General features: G+C 31.7%; 3 protein-coding genes across 5 annotated transcripts; 2 read left to right on the plus strand and 1 right to left on the minus strand.

The window, feature by feature from the left end:
• Window positions 1–7,095: 7,095 nt before the first annotated feature.
• On the plus strand, window positions 7,096–13,967 carry LOC105765491 (uncharacterized). 2 transcript variants are annotated; one of them, XM_012584622.2, is made up of 17 exons: window positions 7,507–7,656; window positions 8,364–8,421; window positions 8,729–8,850; window positions 8,947–9,035; window positions 9,119–9,154; window positions 9,363–9,456; window positions 9,714–9,756; window positions 9,895–9,992; window positions 10,468–10,529; window positions 10,729–11,225; window positions 11,315–11,402; window positions 11,508–11,648; window positions 12,016–12,584; window positions 12,757–12,892; window positions 12,984–13,052; window positions 13,147–13,278; window positions 13,378–13,967. In XM_012584622.2, exons 4-17 carry the CDS (start codon window positions 8,961–8,963, stop codon window positions 13,489–13,491), a joined length of 2,154 nt encoding a protein of 717 aa, XP_012440076.1. In that variant the 5' UTR covers window positions 7,507–7,656; window positions 8,364–8,421; window positions 8,729–8,850; window positions 8,947–8,960; the 3' UTR covers window positions 13,492–13,967. The 2 variants fall into 2 exon arrangements, with proteins under 2 accessions (XP_012440075.1, XP_012440076.1); XM_012584621.2 differs by lacking the exon at window positions 8,364–8,421 and having other exon boundaries at window positions 7,096–7,656.
• Window positions 13,968–16,800: 2,833 nt separating this feature from the next.
• On the plus strand, window positions 16,801–19,324 carry LOC105765495 (F-box protein At5g52880). 2 transcript variants are annotated; one of them, XM_012584628.2, is made up of 6 exons: window positions 16,801–17,072; window positions 17,818–17,972; window positions 18,098–18,185; window positions 18,346–18,545; window positions 18,668–18,813; window positions 18,892–19,324. In XM_012584628.2, the coding sequence occupies exons 1-6, from the start codon at window positions 16,888–16,890 to the stop codon at window positions 19,030–19,032; spliced, it is 915 nt and encodes a 304-aa protein (XP_012440082.1). In that variant the 5' UTR covers window positions 16,801–16,887; the 3' UTR covers window positions 19,033–19,324. The 2 variants fall into 2 exon arrangements, with proteins under 2 accessions (XP_012440082.1, XP_012440083.1); XM_012584629.2 differs by having other exon boundaries at window positions 18,412–18,545.
• A 917-nt stretch (window positions 19,325–20,241) lies between these two features.
• Window positions 20,242–22,456, minus strand: LOC105765496 (reticulon-like protein B2). The gene is made up of 5 exons (XM_012584630.2): window positions 22,246–22,456; window positions 21,557–21,737; window positions 21,327–21,468; window positions 21,024–21,093; window positions 20,242–20,618 (listed from the first exon to the last, which is right to left on the minus strand). The coding sequence occupies exons 1-5, from the start codon at window positions 22,436–22,438 to the stop codon at window positions 20,461–20,463; spliced, it is 744 nt and encodes a 247-aa protein (XP_012440084.1). The 5' UTR covers window positions 22,439–22,456; the 3' UTR covers window positions 20,242–20,460.
• Between the last annotated feature and the right edge of the window lie 2,541 nt (window positions 22,457–24,997).

Genomic DNA, 24,997 nt, shown 5'->3' on the forward strand with positions numbered 1-24,997 from the left:
AAACCCATCCATGTCAATCAAACTTTTTATTTAGGTAAAGCAATGGTGGCCCCAATGCATAAACAATATGGCAGTGTTTTAAAGGTAAGCCTATTTTTAATTTTCTCCCAAGTCCCAATAATAGTTATAATCACCATCTTAGCACTGGTGACAATGACTTCCTTATTGGGTTCATTGCACACAAAATGTGACACTTAAATTAATTATTATAATAAATATTTTAAGAAATCCATACATTTGATTTACGGTTTGATATATCAAATTTTACTCTTTAATAATAAGACTTATTTAATTATTAGGTATAAATTTATAAGTTAGTTTGTACATGAAAGTAAAGATGAAAAAATAATTTGCTCCGAATAAAGTGATTTGTTTTAAAGAATGGAGGCAAGTTGGGGTTTTATTTGGAAAATGGGTATGAAGTACTTCCATATTCGTTACCCAATCTACAATCTACAATAAACCTTCAAATATTTAGAGTGAGATATTCTAGGATTATTCTCCATGTTTATATTTTAAGCGAGTTTAGAAAATTGTTTTAGAAGAAGTAGAGGTGAATCATAAATTTTTTAAAGGATCAAAGTGTAATTTTATAAAATTTTAAAGAATTAAATGATAAATCTATTATTTTTAAAAGAGCCAAGTCCAAAGCCTACCTCTCTACCTTCGCCTTGATTTATAGATCAAACTAACTATTAATAAATATCAAATGGGATGAGAGAGGATAGCTAGGGATGTATTTAGCGTCCATGGATCACATTTTAGCATTCACAGCAAAGACGAGAAAGAATAAAGTATATCAACAATGAAACTGTGATGAATATGTTAAAATGATTACTATGTTTACTCAATTAAAAAAGAAGCAGCCCAGCATAAGATTAAAAGAGAAAAGAAATGGAAAGAGAAATTGGGTGGTATTATTGAGTCATTTATGAGTTGGGAAAAAGCTTTTGATGAATCGAAATCAAAGGGTTTAAATTCAGAAAAAATGTGAGACCAAAAGTTGGTAATCTCATTGGAATCAAAAAGAGAAATGAAAACAGAAGACAGGTGGGTATCATGTGCCCTTTTACCAACTTTTGGGGTTTAATTAAATACAAATAATATATGAAAATTGATGAAAAGGGACACTCTTCTTTTTCTATATAAAATTGAGAGTGTGGCCACCTCCTCCTTTGTTCTTGGCCTACTTTGGAATGAACCACTAATTTCTTTTTTTATTTTATTTTTATGTAATGTAACACCACTGCCTAACAAGAACAAAGCCAGTAGGTACTTCTTGGCTGGATCAACCTGGCCGAACTGGTTCCTGTTTTAGCCAGTCAGGGTTGCCTCTCAGTTCTGCTATATCTCTCTCTACATATATATTATATTAAGACATGTCTGAGATCCCACCTAGAGATGCATGAATGAAATTATGAAGAAAGCTGCAGGAATGGGTTTCATGAACTTCATCAGATTCAATAAAAGTAAAAAAAAAAAAAAAAGTAGAAGAAGGGACAATCATTCGAAAGTTGCACGAGTTTCCATTGTTTAATCCGTCTCCTTCACACATTTTTCTTCACCTATTTATTAATTTTTTTGTTAAAAATTTTATTTATTTGTATTGTTAAAAATTGGTGTAGTTGACGAAATAATCAAATAATGATATGTGACGTGCCATTTATATCTTATGTTGATATATAAGAATCAATTTTAATAAAAAATAGATAATTTTTTAACAAAATAACTAATTTATTTTTAATTTAACATATATAAATTAATTTACTTATTTTTTAAATAAAGAAAATAAAATATAATTTAATTCTTAATACAGTGGTTCCATAATACTTTTACTTATTTTAAAGCATGCAGCCATTTGGATACTATTATGATCACTTTAGCTCGCATTAGGGTTAGTTCATTTCAATATCACAATTTGCACCACTGCCACAATGAACGACTGCAGTTTGGTGGGGTTTTCATTAATGGCACACACATAAGCTAATAGTTATTATACTTTTTTTCAGATAAAAAACGATTAATTTATTTGTTAAGTAAAACTCACAGATAACTTTTTAAAAATATGCCTTTTTCAAAGAAAGTTATAGCTAAGAAAGCTTTAAAAAAATTGACGTAGATTAATGCATATTTCAATGGTGACAAGTTGGTGCATGTAATATTATTGCAGGATATAATGCTGTGTAAAGGTTAACAGTTTGATAAAGTTCCATTTCTACATACATACATACATACATACATACATGTATGCATGCATATGATTTGAGTGTGTAGGTGAACCCCACATCTGATTCATACAGGGATTTAATAATGCAATGCAATTTGTCATTGACAAGGCAACTTGCAAATTAACAACAGAGACCATTAATGAATCAATAAGCAAGCAGTACAGAAGGCAGTGGGCAGTTGGTATAGGAATGTCGGCTTGCCTGGCATTTTCCATATGAGTGATGCCAAAATATGGCCTGAATTAAATAATAATTTATCATAGTGTTGCAAATTATACTGCTTTTTTTTTTCTTTATGTAAAGGTGGGGACTTGAGTTAATAGCATCAAGGCATGATCTTGAAACAGTGGATTTGCTCTCCATATCACACCATGCATGCATTGGAAGTCAAAAAAGTAAAGAATCATATCCATCTATATGAAAATAAATTAAAAAAAAGTTACATGTAATTCTTATGAGACTGTGGGTTTTGAAAGTTTGGCGTAAGTATGCATTTGTCTTATAGTTTGAAAAGCAAGAAAATACAACCAGACATCCCCTATGCCAAATAGAGAAGAAAAAAATAATTCAATTTCTGGTGGAGTGTCCCTCAGAAAAAAGGTGATTAACGAGAGGTTGGGATTTAAAAAGAATATGCTGATTGAGGAAGTCTGATTAAAAAGGTGAAAATGCAACCAGATCCCCTATGCCAAATAGAGAAGATGCATTTCATTTCATATAAAGGGTTTATTTTTTAATTTTTAAATATTTTAATTGAGTTATTAAAATATCATTATAGTAATTTTAGATTTTAATTTGGGAGTTAAATGTCGGTTCGAATTTGACAATGAACATATTTAAAATACATGAATTAAATGTGAATACGTGTATTTTATCGCATGAATAGTTTAGATCAAACATGTTAGATATGAGCTATTCGTACAATAGGTACACGTGTTATTTAGAATTCGATCAACATGTTTATATATTCTCAACATTAGATTCAAGCTATCATTTGATGCATAAATTGATGACTATACCGATGAAATGACCTAATTAATATAACACTAACATTTTAAGGGTTCAATTACAATATTTTAAAGTTTCAACTCTAATTTAAAATTTAGACAATAATATGGTGACATTTAGTGAAATTAGCCCTATATAATTTAACAATTAAGTTCACATTGATGCTTATATTTTGTTTAGTTTACTTTAATATTTAAACTTAACAATCAAATCTACTTTAATATTGAACCTACCTTCCATAAATATCATCTTGTAAATTATAGAACAATAATTACATCAATATCATCTTGTAAATTATTCAGAATAAAAGTATCAATTGTTGGGGGGGGGGGGGGGTCCATCATAAATTGCCTAAAATTCTGCTTGTTCAACACTATATTTTCCAATATTGCGACCGTAGCTAAATATCCATCTGCCATGGTTGTCTCTAGCAATCCCAGCTAAGCATGCAAGTTCGATACGAGGTTTCCTTGTACCGTCTATGTTCATTTTGACGCAACCAACTATTAGTGGTTGCGAGGTGTTTGGTCTGGTTCAGTTTTTAACCTTAACTATTGGTTCTCTATTAACTTTAACATCCATAGCGCAACTCCAAGCCGATCTCACAAGCATACCAAAATTATGAGGCACATTTAAAAAAATTAATCTAAATATAAGAATCAAAATAAACTTAATTGCTAAATATATTCATTGAAATGAAAAATATACATAATTATAAAAAAATATATATTAAACCTAAAAAAGTGATCATCTTGACAAGGACCACTTGCTTACTTTTTTCTTTTTTTTTTTTTATGTATTTAATATTTGTTTTTGGGCATGGGGAAGTTATAGCTTTATTAGATGGAGACTTAGTAATGAAGTAGTGAAAAGCAAAAGAGTATATAGTGTGGCATGGCGTGTATCCCACAAATCCAAATGCTGCAAAGTAATGTTGAATTTAAACTATTCCATGTGAGTCTGAGGTGGAAAGTCTTCTACAAGACAATGCCTATTGGTAGATTCCTCCTCCTCCTTCTTCTTCTTCAAGAAACCCCAAAAATATTGTACATAATGATACCCCTTTTGATAACTTGATTGATAAATGATAAGAGCTCTCACCTCCTCACTTCTTCAACAACCTTCTCTTTTCCCAACTTGTGGATCTCTTTTTTATTTTCTAAATTCGGATTAATTCTTATTTCATTCGCAACTATTTTGAAGGTTGATTTGTATGTTAAAAAAAATTAATTATAGTTGGTAAATTTTTTTGGATCATCTCGCTATAAAAGTTACAAAATGATCATTTAATTAATTATTTTTTCTTTTAATTACCAACTTTTAAACATCGACATGACACTCTTAAAATTTGTATAATATCAATTTTAATACTCAACATTTATATATTATGTCGGTTTAGACCCGAGTCTAAAAGATAAAAACAAAAACAAATCTATCAACTAAATTTGATCGGAAATATACCAAAAATTGAAACATCCAAAAATCTAAGATAATAATTTTCATATTTTCTCATTCTTTTAAAATTCTCTCAATATCACAAATAAAAGTAAACTACATATAACTCCTTCCCAACCTATAAATAGAAGGATAATGCGCTCGAACTCAAGTCCTCCTGCATTAGTAACAATAGTCATACTAATCGAATTAATACTCAATCGACAAATTATTTGTAATTAATATCAATTGACAAAAGGAATGAAAATATATAAATGTAACGTCTTGTTGGGATTCTCTGTTTGAAATTTCTAAAAGAAAGAAATTTCCAATTGTTACTACATAAAAACTTCTTTATCATTTGGAAAAAGAATCCAATGAAATGAAAGATTGATATTTCATCACTAAAAGCCAATTGTTATATATTTTCCTACTTTTGAGCAATCACTTGTCAGGAAAAGCCTTCCTTTTTCTTTTTCTTTTAATGTTTTAATCAGTAATTTCATTAAAAATAATAATAATTTGATTCTTTTAAAGATTAGTAATTATTTTAATAGGTTGAGAGTTAAATTTAATTATAAAATGACCAAATTGATAAAAATATATATATAGATGACTAAATTTATTATTATACCATAAAATTTAAAAAAAACAGTCTTTTTTAATTAAATTTAAATAAATAAATTAAGTAAGTAAATCAACCAACTACATATAATTAAAACTAATTATTCCACACATAATATTCATAACCTTTGCCAATACAAGCTTGTATTATAATTTACAACTTTGATTCGTTTACCTTCATTATGTATTTTTCTAAATATTGATTATCCACGTCATAATTCTGATATATTTATATTGAATATTACGGGTAAATAATAATTGTGTACTCAAATCTGTATTTCTAAAATTTTGATGTCTCAAATTTAGGGGTCAAAAATTATATTATTTCTTATAAAAACTATTATCGGTAAAAAATAAAGGATAAATTACATTGATAGTCACCCAACTATGCTTAGATATCTTTTTTTTTGGCCACCCAACTTTTAAAACTTTCAAAATGATCACTCAACTAATCAAGTTTTTTTCTTTTGGGTCCATTTCTGTTAATTGCCATTAAGTATTTAACGGAAGGGTGAGGTGATATTCTAAAAATTGATTTAATAATAAATTTAGCCCTCAACTTTTACATATTGTGTCAATTTAGTCACAATTTTAAATGTTAAACACCAAATTGGCTCCAAACCATACCTCATCAAAAAACTGTGGCACCTCAAGAATTTTTTATCAAATTGGTACCTTTACTATTTGACTATCCAAGAGATCACACCAAACCATTACAAAAAAGTGATGTGACACTAGTGACCAATTGATAACCAAAAGCGGATAGTTGAGGAAAAAAGGCTAAAACTTTAGATGTATATCTAAGAAAATTGAGGCTCATTTTGGCAAATCTAAGGTTGGAGTTGAAAAAAGGAGGTCAAAATAATAGAATGGTGAATTTTTGGTGTCCATCAACAATCGAAGAGTGGAAGTCGATGGTGGTTAGCGGTGGTCATTATGGCGATGTCTTTCGGAATCTAGACTTAGTAAAAACAACTAAATAGAAAGAAAAAAAAAAGCTAACGAGAATTTAATTACACTAACGAGGCATTAATGAAATGAAGAAAAAAATTAACTGTAGATTAATTGCAGTAATGAAGTTGAATTAATTTGTAATTTGGCTTTTACGAAAAGTAACTTTGTTTTGAATTTTTTTTTATTTTTAATATTTTTTTAAACGTGAAAGTCATGCCATATTTTTTTTCAATTATCTCACTTGTCGTGACTCAATTGGTCATCAATATCATGTCACTTTTGATATCGGTTTAATATGATTTCTTGAGCAGTGAAATAGTAGAGATAATAGAGGTACAAAATTTATAAAAAAAAATATTTGAGGTACCACAATTGTTTGCTAAAGTATAGTTTAGGGTTAAACTATATTTAACTCTTAAAATTATAGCTAAATTGATATAATATATATAAGTTTATTATTATATCAATTTTTGAATTGTTACCTGCCCCTTCTGCCAAATGATTAAGGGCACTTAACAGAAATGGATCAAAAGAACAAATTTCATTAGCTGAGTGACTAAAAAAGATATTTAAACATAATTGCGTGACCTACAATACAATTTACCCAAGAATAAATATAAATATAAAAAAACCAGACCAAAAAAGAAAAGACATAAAAAAGGAGAGAAGCCGGTTACCGGTAAAGTCAAAAAGGAAAAGCAAAGCAAAAAAGCAAAAGTGAAAAAAATTTTCTCGTTTGTTTTTTTCCCGGGAAAGTTAGCATCCTTCTCCTTTAGTACATTATTATAGCATGCTATAAATAGTTGAAGGGAGGCCGTCCCTCAAAAGCTAATGGTTTAGTCATTTACCTGTCAAAACCCCTTTTAGACCATCGTTTTTTTCGGCCTAATATATATATCCTAAATTCTTTCTCTTTTCTCTCATTCACTACTTTAATACCCAACAACAACAATAACCCTTATTTTTTTTTTCCTTCGTTGAATCTCCCTCTCCCATCATCCATTTTCTTCTTTCTCGAAACTTCTTTCCTGGGTTTTTCTTTTTATTTGTTTATATATATATATATATAAATGTATATTTGGATGTTGTTGTTAAAAGAATCATATTTGTATCTGTCAAGATAGAGAACAAAGGAGGAAGAGCAGGAAAGGTGATTTTTTTTTTGTTTTGTTTTGTAAGATAGGGGAATGGAGCAAAAGGGGATATTGTTGTCAGCTTTGAGTGTTGGGGTTGGAATTGGTGTTGGCCTTGGATTGGCTTCAGGGCAAACTGTAAGCAAATGGGCTGGGAACAACACCATTGCAGATGATGGTATTACAGGGGAGCAGATTGAGCAAGAACTTATGAGACAAGTTATAGATGGAAAGCTTAGCAAGGTTTCCTTTGATGATTTTCCTTATTACCTTAGGTAAGCCAATGATGGGTCTTTGTTCTTTTCTTTTTTGGTTTATGATCTTTTCATTACATGATTTGCATTAGTTTTCTGTTTTTACATCCATGTAGGTCTTAAAAGGATATTGTGAAATAAAAATTTGTTTTTTCTTATCTTTGTTTATAATGAAGATGAAAGGATAAAAGGATTTGTGCCATACTGCCTTCATTTGTTCTTGTGTGTTTGACATTGGTCCCCCCAGTGTAGAAAGAGGAGAACAAAAAGGTGTTGGTTTTAGTATGTATTAAGCACCATGTGCATGGTCTGGTATGGAGATATTCTTTGCACATGCTACTAACAACTATTAACACCCGTGATCTTTTGCTTTTTGGCTGCTGATTTTTTTTTTTTGGGGGGGGGGGTTAAAGCTTTTTCCTTGTATTTTGATTAATCTATTTATCCTTTTTTTTTCCTGGCTGGGGATAATCAAGATTCAAGATGCTTCATTTGATTTCTTTTCAAAATTCCCATTTTGAGTTGTTCTCTGGAGATGTACAATTTTGGATCATATATGGGCCATGGAATCTGTTATTGTTTTTCCATTTTTGTGCTGGTGCAGGCTGTGGAATATTATTTTATGTGACGTCGTGAATGTTAAGCAGACAGATCTGTATTGATTCTTCAACATGATAATGCCAATTGCATAGTGTTTGAACATATCAATATTTATTTAATGATTTCAGGTTAGGATATAGACTATTTTTGGGCAGTCTTAGATCTTGAACTCCATGAAAGCTGCAGGTTTTGCTCTGGCTTTGAATATTCCTTTATTTTATTTTATCTTGAGGGATTTCCACCCCTTGATGACTGCTTTCAGGCCTTTTAATTCTATTTGCACATCAATTAAGTTTATTTATCCACTAAATAACTACTCTATGCACATACACGTACTACTAGAAGTTTAAGGAATTCATTCCAATCCTTTCAAATAATTGTATGAGTTAACAGGTTTTCTTAATCCCATCAATATATTATGTATTAATTTTTAGGCAAAGTTCTATAATAGTTTCACAAATTCACTCCTCCTTTGGATGGTGTTTTAATACAGTGAAAGAACTCGGGCGTTATTGACTAGTACTGCATATGTGCAATTAAAACACAGTGATGTCTCTAGGCACACGCGGAACCTTTCTCCTGTCAGCAAAGCTATTTTGCTCTCAGGACCTGCTGGTATGTTTCTGGAATTGTTTCTCTAATTCTATATTAAGATATTCATCTTTTGGAGTTCATTTTTAACTTAAAGTGCTACCCTTTGTTCTTGTGAAGAGCTTTACCAGCAAATGCTTGCCAAGGCTTTGGCACATTACTTTGAATCAAAGCTACTGCTTTTGGACATTACTGATTTTTCTCTTAAGGTGAATAGACACAACTTTTGTTGTCATTAGGTTTCTACTGTCATAAAGTCCTACTTATTCTTTCTACAATTTCATTGTCACAGATGCAGAGCAAATACGGTTGTACCAAGAAAGAATTTGTAAGTTATTTTATTTTTTATTTTATATAAACTCCATGCAAGCATTTGACATGGTTGTGTTTGTCTATGAAATTGAGTGTTGCGGATGAAAGTTCAACAATTTAACCCTTTCAAGTGCATTTCTTGAGTTAATTCAATCTTATTAATTTGTAGTCAATACAATAACTACCATGCACATCACACCCTAATTTAGTTTCATCTTTTGCAGGCTTTGAAGAGGTCCATCTCAGAGATGACTCTAGAGCGAATGAACGGCTTGTTTGGTTCCTTTTCGCTCCTATCGCCAAGAGAAGAAACAAATGGTATTCTTTCAACATGTAAACTGTATTTATTCACTGAAGAATATTGCCTCCTTAGATTCTCATTTTTCTGCATTTTGATTCTCTGCTGAATCCTGCTTAGGCAGTCATGGTTTTATTTTTGAGTTGTCATCAAGACTATGTTAGAAAATCTGCTTGGTTTTAGTATTTAATTATCATCTTAATCTTTTACATCATGTTGGTTTTTCATTTTCTAAAACATTATTTGACCATAGTTTTAATCAAGATTTTTCTTACAGGTACATTACGTCGACCTGGTAGCGCTATTGATATTAAGTCCAGGTGATTGCTTTTATCCTTCAACTTTCCCATTTTCATGGAACAAGAATATAAAGTGGTTATTATACTTCGTGGGCTGGTTGTTACTGCTGGATCAGAGATGAGGTGTCCCCTATAACATTCTCCTTCATATATTTGCAGGGCTGTGGAAGGTTCAAACAATCATCCAAAACTCCATAGAAATTTCTCTGCAGCATCTGATATGAGTAGCATCTCTTCGGCTTCTGTCACAAATCCAGGTTACCCTTTGTATATCTTCTTTAGTTCCGTATGGAAAGCTTAAAGATTTGTATGATATCATCAAGTTATTGCAGTCAAGAGTTAAAAAGGAAAAAAGAAAAATAGTTGATTCTTCTGATCATCCTTTCATAGACCTTCTGTTCAAATAACTTACATATTCTGCGTAGTTAGCTCAGTGAACTCCTCTTACTTACCTGGTTGAATTGTTACCTGATAGTTTGGATTTATTGGAGTGTAATGAAATTGTATTTTGCCAAAGGTGAACTCAACTGATGATTGCTCTATAAGTTCCTCCTTATTATATTCTAGTGTCTGATAGAGTACTCAATCCTTTAAAGTGAAGTGAATCTTCTAGGCTTCATGCATAATCTTTTGGCTGTTGCTAAGCATATATATTAGTACTCAATTTCTTGGCACATGATAGGATGTGTAAAAAATATTGATATTCTTTGTCTTTTTTATTTGTTGAAGCAGTGCACAAGCGCACTAGCAGTTGGTGCTTCAATCAGAAACTCTTTCTGCAGTCACTTTACAAGGTATGCCACAATACTGAGTAATCAGTTTGGAGACCACTCAGGAATTGTATTTCTAGATTATTCCTTCTTTTAGGCACGCATGCCTTTATATGTTTACATAAGTTGCATGTCAACACCATACTATACATATGCTGGTACGCTTCAGCAAGTTCTTTATCTGAGCCTAAATTGCATGCCTTATGCTGTTGTCCTTTTGCAGGTTCTGGTTTCAGTATCAGAAACTGGCTCCATCATCTTATACCTGAGGGATGTTGAGAAGCTCCTCCTCCAATCAGAACGGTTATATAATCTGTTTCAAAAGTTGTTGAACAAACTTCCACATTCAGTGCTGATACTTGGTTCTAGGATGTTGGGTCCAGAAGATGATTACAGGGAGGTGGATGAGAGGCTTTCGGCATTATTCCCATACAATATCGAGATAAAACCACCCGAAGATGAAAATAATCTTGATAGCTGGAAAGCCAAACTGGAAGAGGATATGAAGGTGCTTCAAGCTCAAGATAACAGAAACCACATTGCTGAGGTACTTGCGGCGAATGACCTTGAGTGCGATGATTTGGGTTCTATTTGTTACTCAGACACCATGATCTTAGGTAATTATATTGAAGAAATTGTGGTATCAGCAATCTCTTATCACTTGATGAACAATAAGGATCCAGAATATCGAAATGGCAAGCTTGTTATATCATCCAAGAGGTAGAAATTAATTATTTTTCAGCATTTTTTTCAACCCCTTTTTTCTATAATACAGAAATAGCTTAACATTAGTTTCTACTCTGGAACAGCTTGTCCCATGGACTGAATATATTCCAAGAAGGAAAAAGCTGTGGGAAAGATACATTAAAATTAGAGACAAATGCTGAATCTTCCAAGGTTTGTCTTTAATGCTAGTTTGCCTTTAGAAGAAATCAAGCATTAAGGATTGGAGTAACTTTTTACTTATGGATTAACTATTTACCCCTCTTTGTTAACCTTTAGGAAAAAGAAGGTGAAGAGGCTGTAAGTGCGAAAACAGAACCAAAATCCGACGCAGCTGCCTCTGAAAGCAAAAGTGAGACTGAGAAGTCTCTTTCTGGTGTGAAGAAGGATGGAGAGAACCCACCAGCAGCAAAAGCACCTGTAAGTTGATGTACTTTGGATAATTAACTGAAAATTGAGATGAATATGATTTAAATAGATGTTGCTAAGCAACTTATGCATGTAAAGTATATAATTGTTAGGAGCTTATTCTTGCTTAACAAACAAGGGAAAGCTGATCATCATAGTTATTATATCGAGTTTAATATTGTTTTCCACTTCTAGCCAGATTCATGCTGTAAATGTTAGGAGTTTTGAATGGTTTATGAGCACAGAAACTATAAATACATTTGTGTTTTTGCATAAAGTCTTTGGCAGCTCCAATAGTTTATGTCTATTACCTTTCTCTGGTGTCTTTTTCCTTATGTGCTTTTGGTTTTTTCTTACTATAGATATAACATTCTTGCAGGAAGTTCCTCCTGATAATGAATTTGAGAAAAGAATAAGGCCTGAAGTTATACCTGCAAATGAGATTGGTGTGACATTTGCCGATATCGGTGCTATGGATGATATCAAAGAATCGCTTCAAGAGCTAGTCATGCTCCCCCTACGAAGGCCAGATCTCTTCAACGGGGGACTTCTCAAGCCTTGTAGAGGTATATTACTCTTTGGACCTCCCGGTACTGGAAAAACAATGCTTGCAAAGGCCATTGCAAATGAAGCTGGAGCAAGCTTCATTAATGTCTCGATGTCCACCATCACATCAAAATGGTTTGGAGAAGATGAAAAGAATGTGAGAGCTTTATTTACGCTAGCAGCAAAGGTCGCACCAACTATTATTTTTGTGGATGAGGTTGATAGCATGCTGGGGCAAAGGACTAGGGTTGGGGAGCATGAGGCTATGCGGAAAATCAAGAATGAGTTCATGACACATTGGGATGGTCTATTGACCAAAGCTGGTGAGCGAATTCTTGTCCTTGCTGCAACCAACAGGCCATTTGACCTCGATGAAGCAATAATTAGGCGTTTCGAGCGCAGGTATATTTATTGTTTGTCAGACATTCTTGACCTTATATGTTTCATATCAAGGATCTTGTGACACTTGATTGGTACTATTACAATTATCATGCATGCAAGCCATGAACTAACTTGCTTACAGCTCGATGTGAATGAGCATCTTAACTTTACTCGTGCTTTCCATTTTGATCAGAATTATGGTTGGCCTTCCATCCATTGAGAGTAGGGAAATAATTTTGAGAACTTTACTGGCGAAAGAGAAAGTTGAAGATCTCGACTTCAAGGAGCTTGCAACCATGACAGAAGGATACAGTGGAAGTGATCTCAAGGTTTGTTTTTTTTATCTCACAGCATTTACCATTAATTTATATCTTACTGTTATCAACTGATGACCAAAAAAAAAAACACTACTGGAAACAGAACTTGTGCATAACAGCGGCTTATCGACCTGTTAGGGAGTTGATAAAGCAAGAGAGGTTGAAAGATCAGGTGACTGCAAAATCTCTTCTCACTATATCATTGTTTTACTAGCATGTGTGTACAATCTATCTTATTTATTTCTGTTTTCAATAACTTTAAATAGGAGAGGAAGAGGCGTGAAGAGGCAAGCAAGAACTCAGAAGATGCTTCAGATACAAAAGACGAGAATGAGGAAGAAAGAGTAACTGCTTTGAGGCCTTTAAACATGGAAGATATGAGACAAGCAAAGAATCAGGTAAAAATTCTAGTCATAACTAGGATTGTTTGCATGGTATTTTAGGCTTATAAAGTTTTACCACATAATGTCCATCTTATTGTAAATGCTACAATGTAGGTTGCTGCCAGCTTTGCTTCGGAAGGATCAGTAATGGCGGAGCTAAAGCAATGGAACGATTTATACGGAGAAGGCGGTTCAAGGAAGAAGGAACAGTTAACTTACTTCCTTTAGATTGCAAAAACCAGGCATCTCATGTTCACATCATTCAAACAGAGTTCTCTATGAAGAGATGTAAAAATTTGGTGATGCCAAAAGCCCCCTTCAACAAAAATATAGAATTTACATTGGATGGGGTAGCATCAAGATGGAAAGCTCCGGCCGGGATCTGAAATTTCAACAATACAACCACAGAGTTCTTTTGTAGTGTGCGTGAAATGCATTTTTAGAGTACATACAATATATATGTATATGGGATTTGTACATGATGCTTAGAAAAAGGGTTTTTGGAAAAATACAGTCTTTTCCATTAACCATTTGCCACCAATCTTTTGGGTATGTTTAGTAGTGTTTTATGTGAATGTGTGGTACTTGGAAATTCCTAGGTGGGGGGTGGGGGAAGGGGGTTTAATATCGGATTGTTTGAGATTATGTAGTTAATAAAGTTTATGATTATATTATTGGATTGAATAATTTAATATTTCTGGTTATCTTCTATGCCTAACATGTAAATCTGTTATGGGTTAAATATATAGTTGATTGCGTTTTTGGTTGCTTTGATTGTATGATGGAAGAAAATTCATTTGTTTAGACGTATTATTATTGCATTATATGTGGCTTTGCTGAAAAAATAAATATATTTTATATTTGTAAAAGGTTGATATAAATAATAAAAGAAGTTTTAGTTAAATGGTAAATATAAATATGAAATATTAAAGAGGCATGGATTTATTTTATTTTTCTATATAAGAGATGAAATGTATTTACTTTGTAAAGTAAAAGTATTTTCATCTATTGAGTTAATACTCGTTAACCCGTGACACTAACTCGATTAAGGGTTTTATAATAAGTATAAGGTTAAAACTTTAAGTTGGAAATTTGAAGTTATTTAAAAGAAGAAACATTTTGTTCCTTTGGCTTTTCTTTTGAATTGATGTTGAGATTGATGAATTCGTTCAGGTTTGATATATTTAATCGGTGAAGTTTTAGTTCGATTTGTATGTTGTTGTTATAATTTAAAGGATATGAGATTGAATGTATTTAATCACGTAATATCCTCCCGTATAAATAAGGACAAATATGTAAAGTTTTATGTATTAATTTTATAAAATTAAAATTTATGGTAAACCACTTTCAATGTGGTTAAACTATTAGTAAGTTTACGTTTTAGTCACTCAATTTCAAAAAGTTATAAAATGGTCACTAAACTATTCAAAAGTTTTTATTTAAGTCACTGTGCTATTAATTTTTTTAAATAAAAAAGTCCGACTAATGAACTCCAAGCGACGATTCGATGATCAATATGGTGGATCAGTACCCATCCACGAGTAGAAGAACAAACCTTAGATCCAAGTCAATCTGACAGTCTGTGTTGGAGATCGGAGAAGAAAGTTGTTTGGATTTTGGTTCACAGATTCGTGATATCCAAAGTTGTTTCATGAAAAAAAAACTGAATTGTAGAAGAGAAGGGGAAGAAGAGCTTTTGATTGATGCAAATGGTGCAAACGAAGTAGGCCATATAGTAGTGATTTTAATAGCCTAGTGACTTAAATAAAAGCTTTCAAATAATTTAAGGACTATTTTGTAACTTTTTAAAATTAAATGACTAAAACATAAACTTATTAATAGTTTAGGGAACTTCAAATTCTTACCCTAAAACCTAACTAAAAAATATCATTAAATCATGACTTTTTTGTTAGTTAATTTTATTACTCCACTTTATAAAACTTGGCTACCAGGTTGAGCCTAACATTTCTATTAGATTTTTTAAAAATAATTTGAATTATTAAATTAAGCTAGAATAAGCAAACTAACTTATTAGTAAAATAAATTTAAAATATTACAAAATTTATACCTAATTTTGATATTTATTTATAATTATATTTCAAAAGTTGTAAATTAAATCTTAATTAAATGGAAATATTGAGTGAATTGAAATTTTGAGACGTCAAAGTTAAATTATAAATGTGTATATCATGTTTGAGTGACTTGATTTGTTGAATAAATTATTTGCTTTTGTGAGTTATACTTATATTTTATGAATCTTGTTTGCGTGATTAATCAATGTTTTGTAATGAAAGAGGATCATTTTGTGAGATAAAACACTCGAGTCCAATCCATCAAGACCTCATGCTTGACAAGAACATGACATTTGCCATTTAATTGTCATATATATAGAGAGATATATAATCATTCCTTAGACATGATAGACATTAATAGTCTAAAATCAATATGATATCGACACATGACCCATTGAAAACTATCAAAGAATTCATTTAAAAATTTTTGGAACTAGGAAAAGGGGCTAAGATCAAGGTAGTCAATACTTAATATTGCATCGGTTGGACACATTATTTTTTCACTGGAATTGGTGTATATCGATATCGATCCATTTTGGTATATGGTTTAAGATTTATTGATTTTTAAAAAAAAAACATTCATACATAAGTCAATAAACAATGTCCTGGTAAAAGTTTTTATTATTTATTACAACAATGGTAAAAAGTTAGAACATTTATATTTTTTAATGTTAGTCTTGCACCAATCGATGTGATCGTAATTGGATGAAATAGACCGATATGATTACTAATGATGAAAATTTTAATCAATGTGAAAAACAAAATTGATTACACTGATTTATTATTGAAATGATGCACACAGACCAAAACGACGGGAACCAATACGAAACCGACCATATTGGCCAAGCCACCTCTTCCCAATCAAAAATTGTGAAACTCTTCCCTAGTCTAGTCCTCTCTTTAGTTTTCTCCTTGCACTCATATTCTGATTGTCTTAGTTTATCTATAACTTTCTGTCCTTCAAATAAACGGTCACAGATCACTACAACCTAATCTTTTGTATAGATTATAATTGAATATTTTAGAAAACAGGCCAAACTTATCATACTTGTTGAAATTAAGAGAAGTCATAATATTTGTTTGGTCCTCCAACTTTATTAAAAAATTATTTTAACCTTCATTTAATTTTTATTAACTTTGCCGATGTGACATATATATGGATGTCACATCAATAATTAATTATTTTTATTTTTAAATTCAAATAAAATATAAATATTATTTTACAAAACAAAAATTATTAAATAATAATTGATTGTTAACGTGGAATACATGTGGATCAACAAAGTTAACATTAATTTTTTCATCTATTTTGAGGTGATTTGATAAATAGTGCAAGTTTAAGGATTAAAAGAAGTAAAAAATTAAGTAGAGGACTAAAATGATTTTTTTATAAAATTGGAGGGCCGAAAAAGAGATTTAAATTATAACCCGCAAAAAGTATACAACCCAAAAATAAAATTCGTATTTGGTTAAGGGAAAAGAAGGGTTTGTCTTCTGGTTCACCGAATTTTGTAATAATTAAATCAGTGGCAAATCCCTGAAAATATTGAAAATGTCAAATCGAACAGAGAGATACCAAAAGCTATGCCTTGAAGAATCACTCTCAAGAATCTATCAATACCCAATTGCATGTAAAGAGTTGAGCTTTATTCTCAGAGGCGCTTATGCTAATCTCCCCAAGCCTCTCCAATCCCTCGTCTTTCAGCATACCCTTACCGCCATTCGTCTTCTTCCCGAGTAATCCCCCCTTTTATTTTCCTGCTTGTGAATTTCAGTTTCTTTTGCACCATCTTGGGTTCAATTTGGGTTTTGGGTGTAGTTTGATTAAGTTGGGAAACTTAAATTGTATATTTATTTCTGGGAATTTGGTTTTAGGTGTTAGCTAATTAAGCAATTTTTCATGATTGTTCAATTAAATTGAGCACTTATTTATCATTGAGTATTTGAAAGGTGTTATTGGGAGGGGGAAAAGGGTTCCGAAATGGTTAAGCTTAACCTAATTAATGTGGGTATGATCACTTGGCACCGATGTTACATGGAATGTGGATTGGTCTGGTACGAAGAACGAAAACTAGAACGCAATTCGCTCGTAGTTTTCTCCTATTTATTTAAATAAATAAATGAATGAGAGAATGGCTTTAGATTGCACTATTCCCAAATGCAAAACTTGTATTCTTCGGATTTAATCTGTTTCTTAGCAATAGAAAGGGGGAGTGGGGGGGATACATTGATTGTAAATGACTGTTTCGTAACATAGCTGATTAGATCGAAAAGTAGGTCCTGCATTGTTTGTTGCATCTATGCATGCATTCATTGTGTTAAGAACTTGGTTCTGTTGGTTAAGGGTTGCACAATTAGATGATAGATGAGACTGCTTCAAAAGATCATTATCGAATCGGAACTATATGTTATGGTTGATTATTACCTTACACTATGCATATGCAATTCATCGTTTATTTATGAATGTTATTTTAAAATGTAGAATGCAGACCGGTAGCGCCGTTGCAGCAGCTCATTTTCTACTTCAGAGTGCAGAAGCTGCCTTTCCGAAACAGAAGAAGAGTTTGGTCGTTACGGAGTTTAAGCAAGCAAAGGTTGCTCATAAAAGACGCAGTAAAGCACACAGGGAAGAAAAAGGTAAAACTCTCTTTAGCCAAATTGAAATTTCACATTATAAAGTTTAGAAATTTAATGATGTAGTTGATCGAATATCGGTTTTTGGTCTAATTACTTCTCATTTCTTACCTCCTTGCGTATTCCAGGGCCATCTCAATTGCCTCAAGATGTTCTTGTTCACATATTCTGTTTACTCGATTTGCAATCGTTAATTTCTGCAGGCCTAGTCTGCAGGTAATGTTTCCTCCCTTTTCGATGCTCAAACTTGCAGTGATTATCACGTAATTACTAGATTAAAAGACGTTAGGTATCTGTTGGTATCCATCCCCGATTCTCTCGAAACCTTTTCTTTCTTTTTTTTGCTTATTTTAGTGACTTTGACTGCTTTATGAAGGTCATGGACTTTAGCAGCAAATGATAACCATCTATGGGAATTGCAATATACGATATTCTTTGGCAGATCAAACAATTCTTCTAGAACTAAGACACAGTGGAGTGGTAAATCGGTAAACAAGGATTATACATTTTGGGAGGAGAATGTGATTACTCGAACTGATATTGATTGGAAAGAGACCTTTAAAAGAGCATATGGAGGTGTGCGATATTGGGGCTTCCATTTTATAATGTTTATATCCGGGAAACTCTCTCCGGCTTTGAATATTTCACTTGCAAATGCATCATCCTTTCTCATTTTTGCCATTTGTTTAAAATGTCAGGCACTTATTCAAAGAAATTAATGTCCAGTAGGGGATATTGCGGGTATTGCGACATGATAGTTTGGCTCAAGAACTTGAAGTGCTCAAACAGACAGTGTGACCCGAAACATGAAAATGCACAGATTAAGCCTATTTCACCCCACCAGGTAATTGTAAGTTGTAACCTCCATTGCTGCTTTTTCGGTTCTCAATTTCACGTATTCTAAACGCCGCATGTGTTTCAGATCGTCGACTACTTAATGGATGGTTATACATCAGTGATATCCTCTTCAGATAGCGATAGCGAGTCGGATGAAGAGCCCGTTTCCAGATTATGGGCATATCCGAAAGACATACGTAGAATCGAGAAAAAGCCTCTTGTTTAGATGGTAGTTTTGGGGAATAGAGACCCCCATATACTTGCTGCTCTGCTTCTAGGGGACAAAATAAGGTAAACTAGTTGTGAATATCATTTTGTTTTAAGATCATATGTACATACAATGAAATTATATTTAAGAAAAGTGAATGTGATTGTGTGTTTCTATCAGTAGTGTTTTTTAATTGAATGTCTTAAGGTGAACTAATTTGTTTAGATTAGAACATACCGATACTTATTGTAAAATAAATAAATTGTGTAATCGTTATTTCCATCAAATCAAATTGAACTGATTAATTTTAGTTTGTTTAGTTCAATTTTACATTCATTTTTTGGTTGGTTCAACGACCTATGCGGAGCTTGTCTTGTAGATTATTATTTTGATATTGGAGGGAAAAGAATAATAAAATTTGAACTCGTATCGTTGGGTGTCAGATAGGAGTTTTAATCTCACTGGGATGGGCAAGATAATTATGCTGTCTAGTTTTATATTTATAATAAAAATATATTTGAAAAAATAACATTAAAATTAAATAATGTTCGGACAAGTCCAAAACCGTCCAAGGTTAAGCACGAATCGAGTCTGCCTTGTGTGTCTAATGGACCATCAAACCCATCAACAGATTAAATCTTTGCTTCATATTATTATTTTTGGCGATCAAATAAGAGGAAAAAGGATTTTAAAGTTTTGTTTTGGTTAACACAACCAAGTATATGACGATATGAATTAAGGGTCGGTGAAGTCTTTTAATTTGAAATCACCATCCATCCTTAATTGATATTTAGGAAAACAAAATAATAAATAAACGAAAGCTTACTTGCTTGTGGAATTAAACTTAAATCATGATATCTATATGTTTTGACTTTTTTTATTAGTGATTTAATAATTGACATGATTATATATTTAAAAAGTGTAAAAATATGTTCATTGAATTTATATTTATTCAACAACTTTAATCGAGAATAGAATTAAGAATATATGTTTAAATGAGCGAAATTTTTAAACTATAAGTGTTGATTCTTAAGAGAATGTACTACTTACATTGATTCTAATGTCGCTAAATTGTGTACTACATATAGTTATATCAATCTAAGTAGTACACTCTGCTAGAGATACAATCAACAAAAGAGAACAAAAGAATTTTATTTCTTTCAACATTCATTATTACAATGGTATCATGCATATTGACAACGAAAGGATGTCGAATGCTCTGTAAAATAAAATGAACTACTCTGTAGAGTTTATTAATTATAACAATATGTGCGTGTATGTATATGTACAGACATGCATACAAAAACCATATGATCTAAAAACTAAGACATAGTTGAAAAACCATATTCAACGAGGATATGTGCAATGTTAAAACAGGGGGACTCAAAGATGATGAGAGGTAAAAAATACAATCAAACAATTGATTTCAGCCAAAAGAAACAAACACTAATCTTTCTTCTTCTCTTTATTGATACTACTCAGAACCTTCTTCTCAAGCACTGCAAACTGCTTCTTAAGCTCTATTATCATTTTCTCAGAAAATGCATCCACTTTGTCCTCGTACTTCTCATAAAATACCGGCACAGTGTATAGAAGAATAAATACTGTCATAAAATCCACTTGGGAGTGTCATCAAACTCAAAAAATATTACAATATCGGATTTAACTCAGTATGACGTACTTAAACTATCAATCTAAGTACTCAGTATGGTCAAGGTTCTAAAAAATAATCCTTAAACTTCAAAACGAACTAATTGAATTCTCAAAAAATCAATATCCTATCAATCTAAGTACATCTATTAGGCTAGTTGTTGACTTGGGCATTAAGTTCTAGTTCAAACATGACATAAAACATATTTGTCAGATTCAAACTACTAACATTTAATACTGTGATAACTCAATTAGAACAATTTGAAGTTCGGAAATCAATATAAAAAATTTTGCCTATAGCTTGGGTACAAAATGATGGAATTAATGCAAAGGTATTAGAAAACAATCAAATTCCTTACCTATGTAGACCATCGTCAAGAAGTGAAAACAGCTACCCAGAATTGACAGAAACCATAGTCCAGCAATAGCCTACAGAAGCAAAGCAGTAAAGCAAAATTACCTAGTGAATTGAAAACATAGCACAAATGCTCAAAAACTAATCCCTAAATGTGAGTGCCGAATATGGGTATATATTCAATGCTTAAATTTTCGAATTCTTTTAAATATTTGAAGAATCATATCCTGTTATTTATAACTTGTTTTTTTGCTTAATAGAAGAGTAAACTAGAAGAAAGCATAGCAGAAATTTAGCATTAACATACACCAAGAAACGTCTTCAAATCTTTGCCGGTTGCAATGGTCCGTACAATATCAAGAGTTCGGTTAATTTCAAACGTAAAGCAAGATGCAGCTTTAAGGAGACACTTTTCAGGGATTACAACTTCTGGAATGGTTGGTGGAGAACTTCGTATGAACAAAGTTGATGAGTTACAATAAGAGTTAAAATTACACGATCATAAGCATCAATAGAAGAATGATTGACAAGTCTTACTTGTTGATGAAATTAGACGCATTGGACCATAGGAAAAGGACCGATAATGCGAGTATCATTAAGTGACAAATCAGAGTGATTAAATGGTAATCAAGCATTTCAAAGAGAAACCAGAGAGATGTTACACCACCAAGCACGCCTCCGGAAAGTTTCTTGTTCCTCCATAGAAGGATATCAGCAGCTGCAAAATCAACATCCAATGACAATAGTCAATGCTACAGTACATGTTCGTTCAACATTAGCTTTTTTGTTAAGAAATCTCAATTGAGGAATTTAAACAAGATTCCATCAACTCATACTATTATTCAAATTACAGATTTAAAGATGCATTCGTCAATGCAATTTCATTGAAATATCAATTGAGGAATTAAACAATATTTCATCAACTCGTAATTATTATTCAAATTACAGATTTGAAAATGCATTCGTTCATCAACGCAATTTCAAATTAGTGAGAAAAATGCATGATTCCAAGAAACTAGCATCGATCAGATTGAAGTAAAATTACATTAATAATTCTTCGATTTAGGAATCAGATACGATATCAGTTAGTAAAACAGAGCATTACGCATAATGTGAGGTCACAACTGATCCGTAAAACAATTAATAAAATGCATGTGCAGAATCTATATCTATATAAAAGCAGTAAATCAAAAGAAATGAGTTAAGATTAAGATAAAAGCGAGTACGTTTTCCGGCGCCTAAGACTTGGTGAAGAGGCTTTTCTCTGCCGAAGAGACGATAAACTTTGGCCTTGAGAGCGACAGCGCGAGCGTGAGAGCGCTTATCTTCGTCGGAATCGGAGGAGGATGACGGCGAGGAGATCTTGCTGTGGATCTTGTGGGCCAGCTCCTCCATTTTCGACTCTTTGTGGTCCGCCATTGAGGATTTCTATCTGCGTTTGGTTCAAAGGATACGAAGGGCGTAAAGCAAGTAGAATTTAAATTTGTAGTTTTCGGTGGGGGAGGAATGGTAATCCGAAGCTAAGGTTCGGGATGGGACGAGCCTTAACGAGTGGTACGGAAAACGAGGGATGCGCTAATTTATTGCTTTGGCTTCGTTTTTAAAGGCTAAAACTACATAAAATCCTAAATTTTACCGTTTATTTGAATAAAAAAGCGTAAGGACTAATGTTGAAAAATTTTATTTTATAGTCAGTAAAAAATAAATAAATTAAATCTTTAAATTAGCACTTAATTTTTTTAGAAATTGTTGACATAAAAGCTAAACCTTCCAAAATGATCATATAAAGGTTTAAAATCTACAAAAGTATTTAAACAATGGCTTTTTATGCACTTTAGTCCAGTTGGTACATTCTACTCCACCACTCACCTCGTTTCATTACGGATGTATAATCCTAAAATTCACTTTCACCTCCATGAATGTTACATGCATCCATCTCCACTCCACTTCAATTTAATTTTTGATACTTGTCTTTAATATTTTCAATGTTTTTAAAGTCAAGTAAATATTTGAACATGAAATATATAGATTTTTGTAATACTTTATTACATTTCTACCCTTTAATAGCTATATATACAAAGGATAAAATGGTAATTTCATATAGTGGGTCGCGACGGGGCAAACAATTACCATAACCACTTCATACCCATTATGCCAAAAAAAAAAATCCACTTCACCTTACATCCACTTTTTAAAAAAAAAAATTTGTCCCATTCAAAGTAGATCCGTTCAAAATCCATCAAGTAGTTTGGATTTTTGTTATCCCTATTTATGAATCTTGAGATGAATTCATTAACTTTTTATGTAACATTAATTAATTACCATTATTTAGAAGGTTTTAATGTAAAAGACGAGGTTAAAATATAAAAAACCATCTCAAAGTTAATATATATGATTAAATTAAAATTAAGTTTTAAACAAACTTACATCCAATGAGATATTGACTTAATGACAACGTTAAGTATTTATAAACTTTAAGATTTTATATTCGAGCTTCACATATTTATGTAAATCATGTGTGAGTTTTGAATTCATATTTATTTTTGTTTATGTTCCACCGTCTGTAGTTATTGTATAGATTTATTTTAGTATAAGTCTATATACATTCAACTTATCCAATTGTGCTTTATAAATGATAAATTATTGTTGTAGTTATTTAAATGTATTTTTATAATTGTGACCTTCTTGAATGTAATAAAAATATAGAATAATAAGTAATAAATGATAAAGTGATTTTATTAATTTTAATCAAATAAACTTTTTGGGTTATTGGATTTTCATCAAATCTCAAGGGATAATTGGGTTTTCTTAAACCACAATAAATAAACAATTTTCTTATCAAACTTGACAACATACTGAACTTTGGAAAAAAAACCACTTTACATTTAAAAATTCTTATTTTGATATTATAAATTTATAATTAGTGTTTAAAAAATAAATTTGTATTTCACCTTCCAAAGTTATAGTTTTCCTATAAAATTTATATCTTTTCTATGATAAAATTAGTCTCAAATTTTTATTCATATTAGTCTTGAAATTTAGTAGTTTTCCGAATTTAAAATGTGCCGTGTCATCACTAGAATTTTAGAAAATGAAAATTCAAAAATTCATTATACCTTTTAATTTTTCTTAAATTTTATAAATATTTTAAAAATTTTAAATAATAATACGGTATAATTTCAAAATGTCAGAATTCAAGTTGAATAACTAAAATATAAACAAATAATCACTTCATATTTGAACTTTTTGGCTTTTCCTTGGCTTATTTCCCATGATTTAAATTATATATAAAAAAAAGGTATTTTATATAACCAGATACCTCTCCTTTAGAAAAGGAAAACTAATGGAAAGATTTCCATTTCTTCTCCCTTTGAAAAATATGTGGCAAAGCCACGATAAAGATTAAAGAGCATAGCAAGCAACATTTTTTATTAACTTTTTTAAATGAGATTTATAAAAGAAACAAGATTATTCGGTCATGATTTTCAATGTTTCAACTCCAAATTTCTATCGAATAATGTAAATTTATATACAATTTTTTTAATAGAATACCTGAGATTAGACCTGTCCATGGGCCGGGCCGGGTTTGGACCGAGCCCAAAATTTTTTTGGCCCAACTCTTAGGCCAGGCCCGGCCCGAAATATGGGCCTGAAATTTTGCCCAGGCCCGGCCCGGACCGATTTTTAATAAACACAAAAAATATTTTTAAAATAAAAAATAAAAAAATATTTTTAAAGTATTTTAAAATTTAAAAATAAAAATAAAAAATATATATTTATTATATTCGGGCCAGGCCGGGCCCGGGCCAAAAAAGTTGAGCCCGAGCCTGAGCCCGGTCCATTTTTTAAACGGGCCTCATTTTTTTACCCAAGCCCATATTTCGGGCGGACCGTCGGGCCAGGCCGAACCGGGCCGCCCGGCCCATGGACAGGTCTACCTGAGATGGTGACAATGAAGTGTTAATTAATTAACAGCAG

Source organism: Gossypium raimondii, chromosome 12, assembly GCF_025698545.1.
Source record: "Gossypium raimondii isolate GPD5lz chromosome 12, ASM2569854v1, whole genome shotgun sequence".
In the NCBI taxonomy this organism is placed as follows: Eukaryota; Viridiplantae; Streptophyta; class Magnoliopsida; order Malvales; family Malvaceae; genus Gossypium; species Gossypium raimondii.